The 22,391-nt window shown below is 36.1% G+C and overlaps 1 protein-coding gene across 1 annotated transcript; it reads right to left on the bottom strand.

Moving 5' to 3' along the window:
- Positions 1-919: 919 nt before the first annotated feature.
- On the bottom strand, positions 920-19,895 carry mxd4 (MAX dimerization protein 4). The gene is made up of 4 exons (XM_073842635.1): positions 19,876-19,895; positions 19,416-19,569; positions 9,282-9,441; positions 920-5,860 (listed from the first exon to the last, which is right to left on the bottom strand). The coding sequence occupies exons 1-4, from the start codon at positions 19,893-19,895 to the stop codon at positions 5,703-5,705; spliced, it is 492 nt and encodes a 163-aa protein (XP_073698736.1). The 3' UTR covers positions 920-5,702.
- Between the last annotated feature and the right edge of the window lie 2,496 nt (positions 19,896-22,391).

The following is a 22,391-nucleotide window of genomic DNA, read 5'->3' as shown; positions in this document are numbered from 1 at the left end:
TGGGAGCAGTAAGACATTTTTTTTTTTTTTTTTAAATAAGGCCGAATTTATTTTGATGAAAAATACAGAAAAAAATAATAATATTGCAAAATGTTATTACAATATAAAATAATGGTTTCTATATTAATATACTTTAAGATCTAATTTATTCTTGTGATGCAAAGCTGAATTTTCATCAGCCATTACTCCAGTCTTAAGTGTCACATTATCCTTCAGAAATCATTCTTATATGCCGATTTATTATTAGAATTATCTATGTGACAACAGTTATGCTGCAATTTTTTTGTATGTTTGATGAAGGACTCTTTGATGAATAAAAAGTTAAAAAGAACAGCATTTATTCAAAATCTTTTCTAACAATACAAGTCTTTGCTATAACTTTTTATCAATTTAACACATGCTTGCTGAATAAAAATATTACTTTCTTTCAAAAAATAAATATATAAATAATGAACCTAAACCTTTGGATGATAGTGTATATTGTTAGAAAATGTTTCTATTTAAATAAATGCTGTTCTTTTAAACTTAAATTCATCATCATTCAAATATCACAAGTTCCAATAAATACTAAGCAGCATAACTGTTTCCACATCTGATAATAAATCAGCATATTAGAATGATTTCTGAAGGATCATGTGACACTGAAGACTGAAGTAATGATGCTGAAAACTCAGCTTTGATCACAGGAATAAATTAGATTTTAATGTATATTAAAATAGTTAAAACATTATTGTACATTGTAATAATATTTCACAATATGACTTTTTTCTGTATTTTTGATCAAACAAACACAGATGAGCATAAGAAACGTCTTTAAAAAACATTCAAAATCATACTGATCCCAAACTTTTTAACAGCAGTGTAAATGTTTTTTTTTTTAAAACATAGATTGTTACAAATAATGACTCTGTAGAGCCAGTATGTACAAAACATTTTAATTACTTATTTTACAATACAAGAATACATAATACCTTTGAGTGTGGGCTCAAACATAGCCAGCACCAGGTAAATATGTGTACGTACACACAGACACACACACAAAGAAAAAAAAAAACACCTTTACAATATTATACAACATCTGAATGCATATTACATGTTTTCTAAAAGGAAATCTGTTCACAGGTCTCTGGCACAGAACCCTCCCTTTCGCAGTCTCCTCTTTTCTGCAAAGGTTTCTCTCATGCTAAAACACAAGCGTTCGGTGAGCTACGCCACACACGCTGACCTGTCAACAAACTGCTCCAGGAGCACAAAACAAATAAAAGCAGGGGAGAGGAAATGTGAGCAGAAAATACAGGTCACAAATCTATAGTCATATAAAGATAGAAATCTGATATTACACCTGATGCCTCCCAAAATTGGGAGGGGTTAGAAAAATAAAAGTCTATATCTAAAAGAATCTATACGGCAGGAATCTTTTCTTCTTTTTCTCTTCTAGTGCTTTTATGTGAATAACAAAGGTAAAAGGAATTTTTATTTAGCTATATATTTTTCTTGGTCACTCTGGGCTGTTTTTTAGTAGCCTTCCCCATCTAGCTATCCTGCTGCACTGACTTTAAGTATTCTCAATCATACATGCTCTGCAGAGAAACACAACGTAGCATAATTTGTGTCTTCCTGGTCTGTTTTTTTTTTCTTTCCTCATCTGAGTGATGGAACACACATTTAAAATCCTCAGACACCTGGCACTTTCCACATAATTATATCTGTGCCTGTCTGCTGACATACCCACATTTTTAGTGTTTTAAAGCCCCCCCCCCCAAAAAAAAAAAAAAAACTGCAGCCACTGAATAGCCCTGTCTCTTTTATCGCACTGACTTTAGCTTCATTTCACTTATTTGGCATGTGACTTCTTAGATAATGCCAATGAAAGCTACAATCTCTTAAGAGATTTCATAAAATCTCATGCCTAATTCTCTGAACGCTCAATCAAATCTGTTAATGGGAGGTTCTGTGCAAGAGGTTTTTCAATTTTAAAGTCACTTGATCAACATACTGAAACACATTGAAAAAAAATAGTTTTGCTACAACAGTCAGGCATATCCATGACATAAATGTAAACTCCTCATAAAAAATGTAGCTTTAAAAAAAGATATAAAACAAAACTAAATAAAACAAAACAAAACAAAAATCTCCCTCCCCTGGAAGCCCATTTCTGCCATGAAATAAAAAAAATAATAAAAGTAACTGCAATTCTGAGTTTATCTCTCACAATTCTGCTCTTTTATATATTTAAATTAGAAAGTAATATATAAAAACTCGCAAATTGTCATAATTGTGAGATATAAACGCACAACTGGAAGGAAATACATTAGAAATGTGAGATATAAAGACTTCTGAGTTTATATCTATAGTCCGAATTGTGAGATAAAAAGTAAATTTAAATTTTTTAATTATTATTTATTATTCCATGGCAGAAAATGTGCTTCCATACTCCTTTCAGTGTTTGCAGAGAATGGAGAGAGAAAAAATTTCAAAAAATAAAAACTCAATGAGTTGGTCACAATATGCACCATAATATTGAAACAGTGCTGCTTTCTAATACATCCCACCCCTTTACAAACAAAAGAATCATATTGCTGTATCTTTGCTCTTATGGGCAGAGGATCAAATACTATGATCGCCTTAAGCACACTTTAACACTAAACAGGAACTACCATTGGGAGAGTGTGGGGAGGACTCGAGCTGCCATTATTGATTGATTCCAATGCTCTTCTCCCAAGGTCTTCCACTTCATTGTTTGAAATACAAAACACATCATAGGCATAAGGACTTCAACAAGACAGCTATTGTGAAGCAAAAAAATAATAATTTAGCCTCAAGGGCAGAGTCGATTAGATAACGCTTTTCAATGGGGTGAGACGAGCTGCCACAAGAGAAGATGACCAGTGTCACAAATGTGGATGATGTTGCATGGCAGAATGGAAAGCACTTTTTCGAGGAATTAAAATAAAAAGATGGAGGTCAGAGGTGACTAACCCAAATTTAAATCCAAAGAATCTATTCTGAGGATGGGCGCTGCGGGGTGGCTGGCAGGCTGTGGTTTTGAGCAGGGTTCGAAAGAGATGAGGAAAGGAACAGGGATATGACAAGTCAAGGCACAGCATGACGGTTAGGGACAAATGCCAGAGTTTAACCTGGCCTCATTTTCTGTTATATACTCTTCTATTTGTCTTTTAATCAAGGGCTATTTAGGAAAATAGAATACAAAAGCTACTACAGAAAATATAATATCACTTTCAGTGACAAATCTTTTTCTTTTTTTTCAAATATATGTTTTTTTTTTCTCTGTTTCTTATTTTGGTCTAACCTGCTTTGAAGACTGGGACCGTCTGTGAAGCGTTGGAATTCCCAGCACAAATAGCTTTCTTTTATATACTGAATATTGCACACTGCACTGCATATATACTGCTGAAGAAAAAAGGCTTCAGAAATTATTGCAAGTAAGTTACAGGGAAAGACAATGGACTAAAAGCATCAATATAATTCTCTGACAGTACCAACACCTCAACAAAGAGCTTTTCCCACCCTTAGACCTTCGCGTGGTATGGTCATACAGTTTTGACTTGTGAGTTTGAGTGCTGGCACACACACACACACACACACACACACACACACACACACACACAATCTACAAAATAGATGAAGATGAAGACTCATCTTCTTAAGTCTCTCAGGCTTGGTCCAAAATCAGTTCATTGCATAAGAAAGCCATAGCTTTCCAAGTTTATTGCTACATCATTCACTACTGAAAGTTTACTACACTGTTGCATTTGGATTTGCACAGCACCATTTCTTTGCTCAGTTGAATGCTTTGATTAAATATGAATCAACCATTGGATATTAATATTCTCTTTTCTTTCACAAAAAAGTAGCCAATTAATAAATCTTCATGGTTAATTTAACTGTGTGGGGTGAATACTGAAATAGAATCCATTGATTCCTAAAAGTGCCCTGAAGTTTTGTCCATTTGCTCCCTTTTTATTAGTCTATTAGGGAGTCTATTAGTGTGCCTAACGCTACGACTTGCACTTTCAAGAACCACACAAGAATTCTGTTTAAACTCATGATGCAAAATGAACTGACACACAAGCAAGCTCTGTTCACAAACCTAGTGACCTGCCAACCTAGAGAGCATTTTGGGTATTATAGACTTACTCCCTACTTTTTGGCTGTTTATATTAATGCACAGAACTTACCTTTTGATCATACTCTATTTTTTTGTCCCGCCAGTTTATATTTATATAAGACACAACTCTATATGTTTGTGTCCGATATGTTTGTTTGCATGAATTCCCATCCCAACTAGAACAATTCCATTGGTGATCACTTTCAGCAACACAGTTAACTCATATATAAAAGTTAAAACTGTCACTGGTGTTTGCAAAAACCTAAAAATATAACATACAAAATGGCAGTAGATTCCGTTTATTAATCTACAGGCCGTTAGATCTACAATTCTAAAGTGAAATAAAATAGTGTGGCGAGATTCTATTCATTTGAATGAATCTGAGAAAGACTGCGTGTAAATGACCTGCATCCGTGCAGTGTCTTTATATAACAAATTTATAAGTTCAAGTACTTCGAAATTAGCGCTGTTATCACACTCTTAAAAATTAAGGTGCTTTAGAAGGTTCTTCACAGCGATGCCATAGAACCATTTTTGCTTCCACAAAGAACCATTCAGTCAAAGGTTCTTTAAAGAACCATCTCTTTCTTACATTTTTATAATCGGAAGAACCATCTTTCGCCATAAAGAACCCTTTGTGAAACACAAAGGTTTTTCAGATGTTAAATGTTCTTAATAGAATCATTTAGACAAAAAAGGTTGTTGTATGGCATCATGAAGCACCTTTATTTTAAGGGGTCAACTTTGTTGAGAAAAAATAAAAAAATTTAGCGTTTAGTAGACAATCTATTTTATTCATAAAATTAATGGGGTAGGTTTCTGTGCTCCTGAATGTTTTTGTGTGCGCGTGAACTATTACCTACTCTAAAGTTTCCACCTTGATAAAGGAACCTGTGTGAGTGCGTACAGGCATGTGTGCTTCATAATATGACATTAAGAAAAGCTATATTGTGGGTTAATGTGTCGCCCTCATCTGTGGTGGCTTGGAATTCCATTATGAATCATATACATGTTTAGACATAAGTCAGATTTCCAGATATCAAATATATATATCTGATTTAAAACTATATTTGGAAATGACTCTGAACGGATGCGTTTTGTGTTTATACATGTGCAACAATATCTGATCTATCACAGATGTGGGTTAAAAAAAATCTGATTTTGTGCAAGTGTAAACGCAGCCAAAAAGTACTCAGTAAAACCAAGCTGCTTTGTGAGATACACACAAGCAAGCCTTAGTAGAGTTTTTCCTTTTCAGTTAGGATACTGCATTTATGTAGGTGATAGGCAGCAAGGCAGTTACTAGGTTTTGGAACAGAGCCACAGTTTCTCATACATACACAGCAGAACAGACAAGTTAAAACTGCATTACCACACCACATGTTCTTACTAAAACCACATATTGCTTGTCTGTGTGTATTTATGGGGTTAGGGAGGGTTTGATATAAAGCGTTGCAAAGGTTGAGAGGGGAGAGAGTGTTCTGAGGAGTGGAAATCAGCCAGGTGCTTCCTGCCAGCTGGGAGTGGCTGATGGGTATGTTGGAGGTGACACACTGTTGCGGTCTGACACGGCCTAGCAGATGTGAGCTTGCAATCTGTGGGAATGTGAATGGTGGCCTCCGTCGCTGGAGCTGCTCTGCAGGCTGTAGTGGTCCTCACCATCGCTAACACTGTCCACGCTATCACCCTCACCTGGTGTGAACTCCATGCCCTCTATGTCAACGTCCACTTCTGTATACACACAGAAATAAAAACTCGTTAACAGTGATTTTTTACAGCTCAACCAGTGATCTCAAGAATCTTAAACTTAATTCTCTAACTCTGAGATGCTGTTGATTACCCCAGAGAATGATTTTGACTTTGAGTGGGCAACACAAGTGTTACAGTTGTGCTAAAAGTGTGCTTATTTTATTTTTTGCTGCCTGCTTACCTACTGTTTTTTCACTGTGCATGTAAATACTGAAGGCCCGCTTCCTGTTTGTTTGTACATATTAAGGGGTGAGGAGCTGAAATTATCAGCGGTAAACAACAGAATATAATGCTGCATTCCAGGCAGGTTTTTTTAACTGGTAAATCACCACTTCAAACCACAACTCACGACTTTGTAGCGTTCCAGGCAAGTCAAGCCAAACTGCCTGGGCACATTTATGAATTATTATTATTAATTTGATTGCAACGTTATATTGTCTTAAGCTCTATTTTCCACCGTGTACTACTTGCATAAACACCGCACCCATTAGGGCTGACATTTGTTGTTTCGCGGGCTATGTTACGTCAGAATTCGATCTAGTATGAGTTCACGAGTGGGAAGTCACGGGTTTGACTGCTGTTCCAGTGCACTTTCGCTGGTAGAAGGTTGGAAAAACACGGGTTATGGGTTGCCTGGAATGCGGCATAAATATATATACAGGCGGTTTATACTGCAGCGGAATGCAGTATGAATCTGATTTTCAGTTCAACTATTAATCTAACTACTGATCTATCAACTATTAATCTATTAATATACACTACTGCTCAAAAGTTTGGGATCAGTAAGATTTTTTATATTTTAAAGACGTAAAGACATATGCTCATCAAGGCTGTGGTCATTTGATCGAAAATACAGAAAAAAAAGTAAACTTGTGAAATATTATTACGATGTAAAACAATGTTTTTTTTAATGTTAATATACATTAAAATGTAATTTATATCTGTAATTAAAGTTGAATTTTCAGAATCATTAGTCACATGATCCTTCAAAAATCATTCTAATATGCTGATTTATTATCAGTGCTGGAAATAGTTGTGCTGCTTAATATTTTTTTGGAACCTGTGATACTTTTTTCAGGATTCTTTGGTCAATAAAAGTTTAAAAAGAACAGCATTTATTAAAAAGGAGAAAGGTTTTCTAATAATTTACACTACTGTTAAAAAGTTTGGGGTCAGTGTTTATTTTTATTCTTTCTTTTTTGAAAATAAATACTTTTATTCACCAAGGATGTGTTAAATTAATAAAAAGGTGATAGCATAGATTTAATTTGTTAGAAAATATTTATATTTTGAACAAATGCTGTTCTTTTTAACTTGTTATTCATCAAAGAATCCTGAGAAAGGAATCAAAGGTTCCAAAATAATATTTGCAACAACTGTTTCCAACATTGACAATTCCAATAATAAATCAGCATATTAGAATAATTTCTGTGACACTTAAGACTAGAGTAACAGTTTCAGCTTTGCATCACAGGAATAAATTATATTTTAAAGTATATTAAAATAAAAAACATTATTTTATAATGTAATAACATTTTGCAATTTTAGTTTTTTTTCTGTATTTTCGATCAAATAAATGCAGCCTTGATGAGCACAAGAGACTTCTTTAAAAAAAAAAAACATTACAAGTCTTACTGATCCCAAGCCTTTGAGCAGTAGTGTATATGTATACAATGCCTTGCAAAAGTATTCACACCCCTTAAAGTTCACGTTTTGTTAGGCTGTTGTCTTTTCTTAAACTAATTTATATTTCTTTATTTCACATCAGTCTACACTCCATACACCTTAATGACAAAAAATAAAGTAATAAATAAAAATAAAAAACCAATTTTTGTGAACTTTGCAAATTAATTGTTTAAAAATTAAATATAAAAATAAATAATTATTAAATAATTATTAAACGCATAAGCATTTATACTGTGCCTGGGACACTTAAAATGTAGCTCAGGGGCATTCCAAAAATTGTTTGTAGATGGTACCACACTTCAAATGGAGTTAACCTTTGGCAAACTGAATTGAATGGTTATGATTAGGAAAGGCACATACCTTTCAATAAAAGTCAAAAACCAAGCCCTGAGGTCAAAATAACTGCCTGTAGAACTCAGAGACATGACTGTGTCAAGACACAGATCTGGGAAAGGCTTCAGAAAAAATTCTGAACTGAAAAATTTCTGCAATGAAGGTTGACAGAAGCATGTATACAATATTTTTATGTCTGGAACAACCAGGACTCTTCCTAGAGCTGGTCAAACTGAGCAATGGATGGAGAAGGGCCTTGGTTAGACTAGTGACCAAGAAGCTGATGGTCACTCTAGTTGAGATGCATGATCATATATGCAGATGGAAGAAACTTACAGAAGGACAAACATCACTGCCACTGCAACACTCCACCAATCTGGGCTTTATGGTGGTGTGATCACACTTGATCCTCTCCTCAGTTAAGACACATGAAAACCCACTTGGAATTTGCAAAAAACATCTTCGGAAACAAGATTATCTGGTCTGATGAACCTCAGTTCCACATATAATGTATGGAGAAAACCAGGCACTCCTTGTCATCTGCACATTACCATCCCCACAGTAAAGTGGAGTGGTAGCAGCCTCATGCTGTGGAGCTATTTTTCAGCGTAAGACTGGAGGAGTCATCAGAGAAAGCTAAACACAGCATATTTAGATAGGCTTAATGAAAACTTAGTCCAGAGCATTAGAATCTCAGGCTGGGCAGAAGGTTAACCTTCCAACAGGGCAATGTAACCCTAAGCACACCGCTAAGACAAAGCAATAGTGGCTAATGGGCAACTCTGTGCATGTCCTTGAGTGGCCCAGCCAGAGCCTGGACTTGAACCTAATCAAACATTTCTGGAGAAACCTGAAAATGTTTTTCGGCCCACATCCAACCTGACAGAGCTTGAGAGGTGAAGAGGTGAGGAGAAGAATGGCAGATAACTGCCAAATGCAGATTCTAATGCAAAGCCTGTCACATCACACCCAAGGGTGTGAATACTTATGCAATGTATTTATTTCCCTTTTAATACAGTTGCAAAGTTGTAACAAATCTGTTTTTGCTTTGACTAATGTGGAAAAAATTAAGCAATTTAACATAAGGCATAAAATGTGAAAAAATGAGGGGGTATGAATACTTTCGCAAGGCACTGTGCGTATGTACATATATATGCATCTGGACCTCCCTGTATATAAAAAGTGATTCATCACCATTAAATACTTTATAGATAGACCACTTAGAGAGCTCAGTCTGCAATCAACAATGGTCATACATTCTGTGTAGTACATTGTATATACACAGTATGTGTGAAGCATGTATAATTGCTAAAAGCATACTGATTAATTTAGTTTTGTTATATTGGATGTAAGCATATATTAGAATATTTCAGCTGTGCTGTACCTTGCTCAGAGTCAGTGGAGATGGTGGAGCCCATGCTGTCAGTGCGAATGCGCTCTAAGCCCTGTACAGAGAGCTGCTCCAGGCGCCGTTTGAGGTAGCGATGTTCTCTCTGCAGTTGCTCCTTCATGTTTAGAGCCTTCCTGTCCTGTTCCTCCAGCTTCTGCAGAGCATATGTTTCCACTGATCAAACCACAGAGACACCACATCGCATGACATGTATCATTTACCATCGCCCTGAGCATGCACAGAGCAAGAAATCCACAATTTTGTGAGCTAAAAAAGGGAAACAATCACATTAACAAAAAGACAGATCTATGCTGCATGACAGGAAACCAGGCAGGTTGAGCTGAAATGCAGTGTAACAAACAGGAAAGAAACAAAAGGGTCAGCTCAGCAGACACATGGCACTGGGTTTTCTTTGTCTTGTCTCTTTCACACACTTGCAGTGACAGTTTGTTGAACACTTTGCATTCCACTGAGGCTTACGCCCTTTTTCATTAGGCAGAGATAAACAAGTCAGTGACATAAAAGTGTGCATGATAAAGAAAACTCTTGTTTTTAGAAAAGTACTATTTTCAGGTCCCATATTGTCAAAATCGAAATTTCCTGGCTTTTTTCATGATAACTGAGGTCTAGGGGCTATGTAACTACTATATGAGTTTCAAAACAGTCGATCCACAGTAAACTGCACACAGTCTGCTTAAAGTAGCTGTTCATTTTCACGAGCCACTGTGACTTCCGTAACGATGTGACGTCCGATCTACTCAGTCACCGCCTTCAGTCACCACCCCGAACACCAACCACCGTACCACCCTCCTTTTGTCAAACCCAGACAATATCGTGTCCATAACATTGCTAAGCAACAACAACACGGAAACTAATCTAGAAAACCCTGTTCAGTCCGTTCATGTCGAAACTACATCATTGCACAGGCTTCAGAACAACGTGAATATAAGAGACCAGAGGCACGTCAACTTCAGCCTCTTTCACACAGCGATTCCGGTAAATACACGGATAATGTGTCCCATGATTTGTTCCGGAATTGTTTAATTTGGTTCATTCACAGTTGTTTTCCGGAATCTGTGTGTGCTTTACACACAACCCATAAAGACATGTGACGTTTGGATGTGAGATGTAATGCGACGCGTACGTTTCACTAAACTGAAACTAACCTGAACAAACTGTGCTTCAGCGCTGATAGTGAGCCTGATCGCCGATTCATTCCACTTTGCACGTATTTTTTCGTCGTGAAGAGTCGCATGGTAACGTGCATCATCACTACAACACTGCCTTTATGGTTCTGGCTTTTGTTCACACAGCGCTCGTTCCCGTAATTTTCCAGAATCAGCGCGCATTGTGAAAGGGGCTTTACTAAAGCAACAGTTATGTAGCTTACTGCATTCGGTGTTTGAAAAAGAAAAAAACATTAATGATCATTCTGAAATATCCTGTTGAGTATCAGCAGGCTAGGCTCTCTCTATAGCTCTGGATTCGGCTACAACGATACATGACCGTAGTTACTTGTGATTGGCCTGGCTGTGCGTCACTCAGAAAACAACAGGCCAATCAGAAGAGAGGCTCATGAATATTAATTAGATGGGCCAAAATCGAACTGTTTTTGACAGAGCTCCTAAAAAAGGAGCTGTAAAAATATATTGAGATGGATTTTGGCACTTATACCGCAAATATATATTCTTAAGGACATCAACAACTAAAATAAACCTCCAGAAATGTGTACAATATGGGACCTTTAATGACTCTCAAGAGGTTATGTGGTGTAACCATTATTAGTAAAAAATGAACCTTGAAAACATGTTAGTGTACACAACTTAAACTGCATTTTAAAAAATGTCTATATACCTTAGACCCACCATATATATTGTCATTTTACAGTCATTTTTATGTATTTAATAGAGCTGCAAAATGATTAGTCACGATTAATTGATTCAAAATAGAAGTTTATGTTTACATACTGTATGTGTGTGTACTGTGTATATTTACTATGTATATATATGTATATAAATACACACACATATGTGACCATGGACCACAAAACCTGTCTTGAGTAGCACGGGCACATTTGTAGCAATAGCCAAAAATACATTGTATGGGTCAAAATTATCGATTTTTCTTTTATGCCAAAAATCATTAGCATATTAAGTAAAGATCATGTTCCATGAAGATATTTTGTAAATTTTCTACCATAATATATAAAAGTTGATTTTTGATTAGTAATATGCATTTCTAAGAACTTCATTTAAACAACTTTTAAGGCGATTTTCTCAATATTTAGATGTTTTTGCACCCTCAGATTCCAGGTTTTCAAATAGTTGTACCTAGTAATGGGCGATATAAACGATATGCGATATAAACGATACAAAATTGGCCTACGATAGAGATTCTAATTCTATTGCACTATCGCGATAATGCATGTTTGATGACGCAATCTACCCGCGAAATTTACAGTAACGAGCTGCAGCCGGCTGTATGGAACGCACTTGGGGACAATTCCTATTATATGAAACGCGTGAAATTTGGACGCATTGACACGCACAGTTTTTACGCGTCTTTTTGGTCCGTGTAAACACGAACGCTTTGAACGTCTGTACGCGAAGTTTTTTGTCATGTTATTTAATGACACGATCGTTTGTATCGCCTTAACGCAACATTTTTGACCGTGTGTTTCTAGACGAATGTTTTCGTCGTATAAACACGACATTTTTGAATGTGTAATATTTCTGAGTCTTATTTGATTTGCGACATCTTAATTTTTCTGTTTTAGTTGAACTGGTGATAATTTAGGGTCAATGATTAAATACATTCAATGACTGCATGAATCCATAATTAAAATTATATTCTTTTGTAACGTTAAAGGAATCCCGTAGGCAGGCCCGGTTCTATAGGGGTGCTTGAGGGTGCTAAGCACTCTCAAACGAAATCAATAGCACCCTCAGATACATCTGTAATAAATGGCATTTTATTGCAGATTTAGACCAATCCAGTGCGTTATGGTTTGCGCTCTGGAGGTCTATTTCTATTATGTTTTTGCTGAGTTAAGCAATGTAGCCAACCACGCACATATCAGTTGATTTCTCGAATCAGAGGCGTTATCCACTCATCGTTCAAATCGCCAGAGTTTTTGTTGAGGTAATGTTATTGTGTTAAGCACGAATCATCTCATTATAACAACAAAGACGTGGTGTAAATAAGAGAGATTTGAACTTCATTTTTTGTAGTCTATCTTTGTGAGATCGCACTAAGCATAAAATCTGAGACTTGAGTCAGGGGGCAAGAAAAAAAAACGATTATTTTTTTCTGCTGTAAGCATTAAAACAAGCAGTCAATTACACTCTTAAAAAATAAAGATGCGTTATTATGCCATAGAAGAACCTTTTTGTCTAAATGGTTCCATAAAGAACCTTAAACATCTGAAGAACCTTTTCACAAAAGGTTCTTTGTGGCAAATAAGGTTCTTTAGATTATAAAAAGGTAAGAAATGGTTATTTAAAGAACCTTTGACTGAATGGAATCAAAAATGGTTCTTCTATGGCATCGCTTAAAGAACCTTTTGAAGCACCTTTATTTTTAAGAGTGTAGAGCCGCTGCATTTCAGCCTCGGCCGACGGGCACGACTTTTTTTTACACCTCTAGGTCTGGGCTTCGGGCCAATTTTCACATCAGTTCAGAGGCGGGCGGGCATTGGTTTTATCTCTTTTAGGCTTCTCCTTATTTTTATATTTTAGACATCCATCAATTATGGTGAAGAAAAAAAATGCCGCGCTGCTGGAAACAACAGGAGACTTTACTTTCGCTTTCATTTTGGAGACTCGCTCTGGCAGCGCAGCTGGAAGAGATCTTCAAGCGCACACAATATGCTAAAACTTGCCACAAATATAAATAAATAACAATGAATGTGTCGGGGGGGGGGGGGGGGGAGTAAGGCTAATTTGAATTATTTATTTATAAACTAGTGTATTCTGAGTCAGTGTAGCAAAGATCCTGACTCGCCATATTTCCCCTCTGATTAATATAACCCTACATGTGGAAAAAGTGCATGGGAGACCGGGTTCTATTCCCACTGACAGCGCTTTTTTTTATTACTTAATAAACGCATTTGTTTTCAATAAAAATGATTTGACTTGAAATTCATTTTAATTCATAAAAGTTACATTTAGGGTAGGTTAGGGGTAGCTCTAGGTCTTTAATATTTCAATAAGTTGCCACGATTTTAATACTGTTTTATAAATATAATGATTTACTGTCAGTTATATTGCAGGATGTTTAATGCACAACAATACTGAGGAGGAAATAGTAACGTCACTATTTATAAGTAGCCTATAGCATCTAAATGTCTACTGAATCCACAACTATTGCTATTTACACTTGGACTTGGACTGGCTGCCCCACAGTTTACGTTTTATGGTCCGCCTGCTGTAGTGATTCTGTAATGTTTATGTGTCGTATGATTGTGTCTGGGTTTAAATGTTGAATAAAGATTTGTAAATTGTCATAGGCTAATGGTGCTTTGTTTTCTGCTTTTGGATTTGCCTGATTGTTATAATATACTTGTTAAATTTGTGATTGTTACAAGATATTGTTGTTATTATATTATTTTTATCTGAAATATACAGTAGGCTATATTATTGTTATATGTTATCATAATAAATTCACCCTTTCACGTTACCGGAGACAAAAAAAACCTGCATGAGTACAAACGGGATGAGATGCCACAGCATGACACAGCACTGACATCACAACCAACGTATAAATGCATCACTGACTCTAAAGTTTTACGCTTGCCTATGTACATACCAACGTCTTATTCACGAACAAATGTTACGTGTGACGTTTGCATAGGTATTTGCTTACCTAACAGCACATCATCCTTCACGGAAAGAAATGTCGTCTGATGTATATATATGTATACAGCAACGTGGCATTGCATCACAAATGCAAATGTAATCCTAAATAGAGCAACGCTATTGGCTGTTGAGCGGTCTGACGCGACACCCGAACATATACTTCGTATTAACGCGTACAAACTGTGCGTGTTAATGCGTCCAAATTTTACGCGTTGTATAAAATAGGTATTGTCCCCAACGGCGTTCCATACTGCAACGCATCATCTTGAATAAACATGGCTGAAAGCGTCAGCGAAACAGAGGAGCTCGTGAAAAAGACTGGTGCAACCAGTACCGCCGCTCCCTATACGCAGACTAGTCTTGTAAACACACGTGATGACGCGCAGCATCTGCGCCGCAACGCGCCCTCACCTCTGTTTACGGCTGCCTATTTGGCCAAAAATGATGATAATAATTGATGAACAATATGCCTGGTCCTGGAAAGAGACATCAACACTCCGGCGCCGAGAAACGAAAGAAAAAAAAAGCCCAAGATGAAGCCCGTGCATCACTTTCAGGTACTTTCATAATCCTGTGAAACTTTATATTATTCTGTCGACATTAATAATGTGTTTTAATGTCGGTAATAATTTCACGACTAACGCATCTTTCTTAATATGAATACAGGCAGATCTAAGTAAACAAAATGACTTAAAATGCATTATATTAAAACAATTATGGCAATTATGATTATTGATTAATAATGACCATATAGTGTCATTAAATAACAGTGTTAAAATACATAATCTAATACAAAATTAACAGTTTACATTACAATTTTAATAGAAATGCCTGAAAAGGGCACCAAAGGCCTGGTAAATGCAGTTGTTACACTTACATGATGATCAAATTCCTAGTTTAATATTGACCAAACATTTAATTAAAATATCCACATAATCTTTCCTATCATTTCCTCAACTAAAATATGTGGACATCATAACCCTTGTCTGCTATATTGTCAAATAGCAAAGGCTTTATTATATGAAGAGCTCATTTACGACTTTGCCTCAAGAAAAAGCAGAAGTATGCCTTTGTAAATTTTGAACTTTGGAAAGCTTCAGCAGATGACAGTGTTGATTTTTATTTCAGTTTATTATGGTTTATTTGATTGAGATTTCACATTTTTAATTGTTTTATTTAAAGTGTAATTTTAGTTTGTATTTTTTGCTGTAGAGCTACAATTGTAATTTATAAATGATACAATTTATTTATGTATTTACAGGGCTTGAAAAAATTTATGTTTCACTTGTCCATGCACAAAAGTCACTTGTCCGGGTAAAGATTTATAATATCATTTTTTTTTTTTTTGCTAATGCAGAATTCATTGAAAGCATCCAAACACTATCAATATTAATACAATTCAGTTGAAACAGTAGAAAGGAACGTAGAAGTAGAAGTAGAAAGGAACGGTAGAAGGATCTCCAGACTCATAGTATAATACAAAGTAATACTTTGCACGCTGATGTGCACAGTGTATCACCAGATGTAGTGGTGACTCTTGGTGAAAAAAAATAAAACTATCTATCCGACAGACGCCACAGAACATTTCTCCGTCTTCATAAATAACCCAGTCGAATTCATCTTTCCATTTGGTTACAAATTTTAGTTCCCGTTTGAACTCATATGGTGCTGTTGGTGTAAGGCAGGGCTCGAAATTAACTTTTTTACTTGGTAGCACTGGTGCTCCCAACTTTAAAAAGTTAGGAGCATCCCAAAAAATGTAGGAGCACCCAATTTCTTTTTAGTTATGCACCGATCTTGATTCTTCATGGCCGATTCTGATTAACTGACATCTGACAGACGCCTGCCAGATGTTTGTACACATCAGATGCTTTCCAGATCAAGAGATCTTTATCAGACATCTTGCAGACGTACATGTGCTATCTGAGCCGCGTTGTATAGTATATTGACACGGAGGCGGCAGAATTGTATCTGACAGAATGTGCGCTGTAGCACGAAATATACTATACTTCTTCAAAAGCAGATTGTGGAAACCTTTTAATTGTCCACAATAAAAATAAAATCGTCATTTCACACACCCCTAATTGCAGTTTGTGCAACGCCAGAACAGGGTTTGGTTGAGAGAGAGAGAGAGAGAGAGAAAAAACGTCCGGTTCTAAGTTAAGCGGAGCGCAGTTTCAGTGACAGGGAATGATTGACGGCTCAGGGCTTGCAAAATGTCAAAATCTCTGGTAGCCCTTCGGGCAGGTACTCATCAGAATTTGATAGCCCAAAAATTAATTTAACTAGCCCAAATAAAAAAAAAGACATTTTTTAAAAATATAGAAAATCAGATAGGAGTCTAAATGTCAATCAAAAATGTTTTCAATACACAAATATAAACAAATATCAAGGAAAGAATTTTATTTCACCATTTAGTGTAGCTGCAGAATTTTAAAATATCAATTTAAGGCAATTTATGACCCTTTTTTTAAAGAGCTGCACCAGTTAAATGAACAGTATGAGTGGGGTTGGACAATGTACGGTAGAATATTAAGCCATAAAATTACATGATTTATAATTCAGATACAGACACAAAAAACAAAATATCTAATACAATGGCATTTCAACCTTTATACCATTAAAAGGGATAAATCAAGTATATAATTTCTTATATTTATATAAGATATATAACATTAGTATTACTTAATTGTTTAGATTTTTAAAAGGCAAATTAAATTATTTCACACTTACACATGGATCGATAATTCCAATAATTTGACCATAAACAGCTGAAAAAATGTATTGAAAATAAAAATTAATTTGTTTGTCACGAGGGGGCGCTTTAGGAGCGCTGAAATACTACGGTTTCCATAGTAACAGCTGTACACAAACCAGCACTAACGCCGTTTTATCAGACATGAAATGACAATGCAAACGACATGTTTCTGAGGACAGTCTGTTCCCGTCAGATACATTCATATGAAGACATCCGTGCAGCGTTTTGACTTTGAAACGTACAGCGTGCATATTTATTCAATAACATCATTGCCTTTTTGAAGATTTATCCAAACCTATCGCGATCGTCTTTCCTCTCTTAAACTTATACGTTAATCAAGACTTTTAGTCTTGTACTACTAGTCAGTAGTTAGGCTAGCGACAGTTTTGAAACCGAGTCGCACCACACTCATTTCTCTCACTCGCACAAATGCTTCCAAGTATAATTTGAGGTCGCACAGATTAATTTATCGCAATTTCGAGAGAGAGAGAGAGAGAGAGAGAGAGAGAGAGAGAGCGAGCGAGCGAGCGTGTGCGCGCGCACTCTCCCATGATCAAACATAGAATGCTGCTACGTCAGAGCGGCCAAAGCGTCAACAAGCTTCCTCGTACTTTTTGACAAGAGTTCTTAACGGGGCGGCCAGAGCTTCTTTGCAGCTCAAGTCGGCGGCGGTGTGAACGTACAGTAACTTCACGAGCAGGTCTTTTCCGTTCCGTGTGTGTGTGTGTGTGTGTGTGTCGGCGCGCTGCGCTCTCTGTTCAATATTCAGCTCGGTGTTTGCGCTGCACGTTCTGCTCTGTCGTTAACGGCATATAACGTTAATTAACATGGCATTTTATTTTGTTTGAAATTTAACTTGTCCAGTCGGACAACCAATTTTCTCTTCCACTTGTCCTACAAAAAATCCACTTGTCCCGGACAAGCGGACAAGCCTTAATGTCGAGCCCTGATTTACTATTTACTTTTATTTGAATAAAGTTCTATTTTGGCCCCTAGAGTAGGTGTTTTTTTTTATTATTTTATTATTACTTCTGTAATATTTGGGAGAGGGGGCACAAAAGTAAATTTCTGCTTAGGGCCCCATTTGGCCAGCAGCGGCCCTGGGTGCAAAATCTGTTATTTGGACGTGGTTTGGCTTTAAGCCGTCCGACGAGCAGCAGCAAAATATACTCTGTAGAGTGTGTGGGGCAAAAGTTCCAGTTAAGAGAGGTAACACGACTAATCTGTACCACTTCATTTAGTTTATTTATCTGCAACATTGTGTTGTTTAATTACAGTTTTGCTTTTGCACAATAAATGTTCTCAAAACGACATGCAACGTTTCTTTATTTCTTTAAAAAAAAAAAAAATTAGCAGTTTGGCTTTCCTAAGGGTCTATGTAACCTGTTCTGAAATGGTTCTATTATAATTTATATATCGCAATATATATCGTTATCGCAAGAGGCTGCAATGTATATCGCAATATGGATTTTAGGCCATATCGCCCATCCCTAGTTGTACCTCAGACAAACATTGTCCTATTTTAACAAACAATATATCAATGGAAAGCTTATTTACTCAGCTTTCAGATGACGTAAGAATCTCAATTTCGACAAATTTACACTTATGACTGGTTTTGTGGTCCAGGGTCACATATGTATGTATTTTTATCTAATTTATATTATATATAAATATAAATATTTTACATATAAATCTAACATATTTTTCCTTAACATATACACATGTATGTGTGTGTATTTATATACATAATAAATATACACAGTACACACACAGCATGTAAACAAACTTTTATTTTGAATCGATTACTCACGACTAATCGTTTTGCAGCTCAAGTATTTATTTTACAAATATCATTAATTATTAATTTACAAATATCATTATGTTTTTGACCAGCCAGACCACATAGCATTTTCCAACCTAAACTCAGCTTGCCTTGTCATAAAAACAGGGAAATATTTTTTTTAAGAGAGATATTGACCTTGACACAAATTTGTGAGGGTCTGCAGGACTCCTCTCTAAGGCATCATTTTCCATTTTGCTGTTTTTCTTTCTTCCCATCATGTTTATGCATGTTAGTTGGACCACATGACTATTTTGGACACACTACAATTGGCAGATGAGTTGTTTTTTTAAATAATAATAAGTGAAGCAGTTTCTTTCCCAGAATTTCATTCTTTTAAGCAGGCCTTTTTTCTTCTTTGATGATATCAGGACAGTTGTATCACCCTAAAATGTTTTATTCATACCACCCAAAAATATCAATATGAATCTTAATTCAGAAATTGCCTTATGTAAGGCTGCAATGATTCAGTGATTTTGAGCTGAAGTAAATTACCATCTTAATCATGTCAGTAACTGGGGGTCATCTACGTTGCAACATGGAGAGTGACATAAACTTCCTGTAGACAGATCCTGATTAACTTCCCCTCTGACTGTAACTGCTTTAAGCTGCTCTAACCTCTTTACTGCTGTGCAAACAGAGATACTGTCAGAAAGATGCTGATATGTTTGTACCTTGATGTGCATTTTGGCGCGTTTGAGCAGGCTCAGTGTGGTGTGACGGGTGCTATCAGGACCCAAAGGCACAAGCTGTTTCAACTGCTCCAGGTACAATCGCAGTTTGGCACGTCTGCAACAAATAAAGAACAGGTTGGAGTGAAGTATTACCCTGGGATAAATTTAGAATTTTAGAACTGATTCAGGATGCTGCTGTGGGCAGCTAACAAAAAGGTTGCAGTTTTGAAGACGTGTAGGCATGACTGAGGAACTAGATTAATGAGATGCGATGGCAGCTTTATGTAAGAGGACTGTTTCTGTGATTCATTTAAAAATAAAATTAACCAAAACTCTACAAAAATGGATACTTAGTACATTTATGCTGACATGGCAGAGAAAACAGAATTGAGAGGGGTAAAAATCATTGAGTATAAAGGCCCTTTCACACCAAACACCAAAGGAAAAGCAGTACACAAACCATTGTTCTATTAATATCATGAGCGAAATTAACATTTTGTATATTTCATAATTAATACTACCATATGCATGAAAAGCAGATTTATACCTTGTCAAGCCAAGTGTACTGACAAAAACTGTGAGAAGTCTTGTGCTGTTCTACTCTATAACTGCAGCTCAACATAGTGGCTGTAGGAAAAGAAGTCCCACCTTTCATCAAAAAGAGAAGGAATCAATTTTTTTTATTTATTTTTTTTGCTTGATTTATGCTAAAGAATAAAATAAATATTAACTGTTCTTAATTTTTATGTGATTTGACATTTTACTGTTATTTTTCAGTCTTTCCACCTTAAAGTAGATAAAAATAGCTGTAGATGGAGTTACCAAGAAGGTTACCGAACAAACCGACATTCCACAAATAGACTTTGCTAGAGTCCAACAGAATGAGGCGACTGAGGCAGACTGGGGCTCTAATCTGGAGGAAGTGACCCTTTTTGGAGAAAGAGGCCATTGACTGTAGTGTGTTCAGCTGGTGTGGGCAAGGCCAGCCCTTTTACACCTCTCAAAAAAGAAAAAAAAAAAAAAAAAAAACAGAAAAATGTTCATGGTATGCAGTGTTTCCCTTAGGTTTCCAGCTTTTTTTTTTTTTGGGGGGGGGGGGGGGGTACCGGTATTCAACGTTACTTTGTGTAATAACGAAAACATTTATTTCAGTGAAAAAATAAGTCCAAAACTCTCTATTTTAACATTTTGAACAATAGCGCTCTACAATCTTTTACTTTTTTTTTTTTTTTTTAGAAATTCTTATGTGTTTTATTTTTCCTGATAATCAAATGAAAGCATAAACATTTATTTATTTTTAATCAAATGAAAAATAAACCCTTTTAAATTTTGACAAACAAACAGAGGTTTACTGTTAAAATCAACACATGGAAGAAAAATTATATTCAGTTTAAAACATTTAAATAATAATTGTAGTTTTTTTTCTACAATTAAGTGGTTAATCTTGTTGTAATATTTATTTTTTTATCATATATATTATGTAAATTATTTAAATATGAATATATAAACACCTACATTATACTGTACAAAAGTACTATAAGACTTATATAGTTCTGTTACATGTTACTGTACCAATCAGCGTCAGGGGTTTGGTGTTGTGGACTTTCGCTCCGCCTCCCTCACATCCCTGCACCAGTAGGAAAGTCCACAACACCAAACCCCTGCGCTGATTGGTTGGAACACTGTTTGTTTATCTGTGGAATAGTTGATAGCGCCGATTGTTTTTTTGGCATATCTCGGACCCTAGGCTGACCAGAGAGACGCGGTTTTTTCACAGACAATTTATGGGGCAGGCAGCGAGCGGATCGTGAAGAAAGGTCAGCTGAAATTGACACTTTATGTTTTAGGCTAGAAATCGCTGATACAACCTTTAAGTGACACTCACAGCAGCTTTGGAGATTGAGTTTATCTGTTCATGTGAGATGCAAATGCCAAAAATTAGCGGGAGCGTGTAGTAAAAAAAAAATGTGTCTCCACCATTCATACATACAGAGGCAAATGGAACATGCAGGATTCATATTGAAACTGTCTTTTTGCATTTCAGTTTTCACAGACACTAGTCCATATCACGATTTGAATTAAGTGACAGACCAACTTTTGATTTATTAACCCAAAAATCGACGAATTCCGTGGCATTTCGCGCTATAGTAAATTCCGTTTTTATGAATGGAGTCCGCGATCCAGTCAGTGTTTTCGCGGAGGAGACATTGTAAACGCGCGACCATGTAGAGGCAGAAATGACATGCCTTCGTGTAAATAAGATAAATAACATAAGGCTATTTAGTTTGTTTAATAAAAGAACAATGTATAGACCTGTTCTATAGGAAAGATAACCTTAAATGACTTCTATTGTGATCTGGCGCTATATCGAAAATAAAATTAACTTGACGTTCAAGGGGGGCGGGGGGTGCAGTTGGGGGGGCGTGCCGCCCCCCTAAGATAATGGTAGGGGAAACACTGGTATGTATATGACTTTCATGTGAATAGCCACACACAACTTCATAACCAGTTCTCAAATGCACAAAAAGATCTTCATCTCCAACAAATCATTATTTGCTTACAAAAGTAAGCGATATGAAACGAAAAAAAGCTTTGCACTGTTTGTGGAACAAAAAGTAATCAAGTACAATATGATTTATTTACATTAAAGGCAATATTTAACTTTTATTGGCCACATTTCCTAAAATACTGTGATAAAAGAAAAGGCTTTGGGGAAACGATATGCTAAATTTATAAACTTTAAAGCCTGGAGAGAGTACATTATAATACAGTGTACCTACTAAAACAGAGGCTATTTGAAATAGGCCAGGCGTCACATCATCATAACTCTGTGAATGATTAACATGAGCAAAAATAACAGGACATTGTGTCCTGAGCTTCTCTTTCCATTCCTGCACGGACTGTTTATCACAACAATAGTGCACATTTATAATTTCAATCATAAATAATCAATAATTCAGCAAGACCTTCCATGCA

Source organism: Garra rufa, chromosome 6 (assembly GCF_049309525.1).
Source record: "Garra rufa chromosome 6, GarRuf1.0, whole genome shotgun sequence".
Classification (NCBI taxonomy): Eukaryota; Metazoa; Chordata; class Actinopteri; order Cypriniformes; family Cyprinidae; genus Garra; species Garra rufa.
Note: the sequence above shows the minus strand (reverse complement) of the source record. Positions and strands in the feature narration are given on the sequence as shown.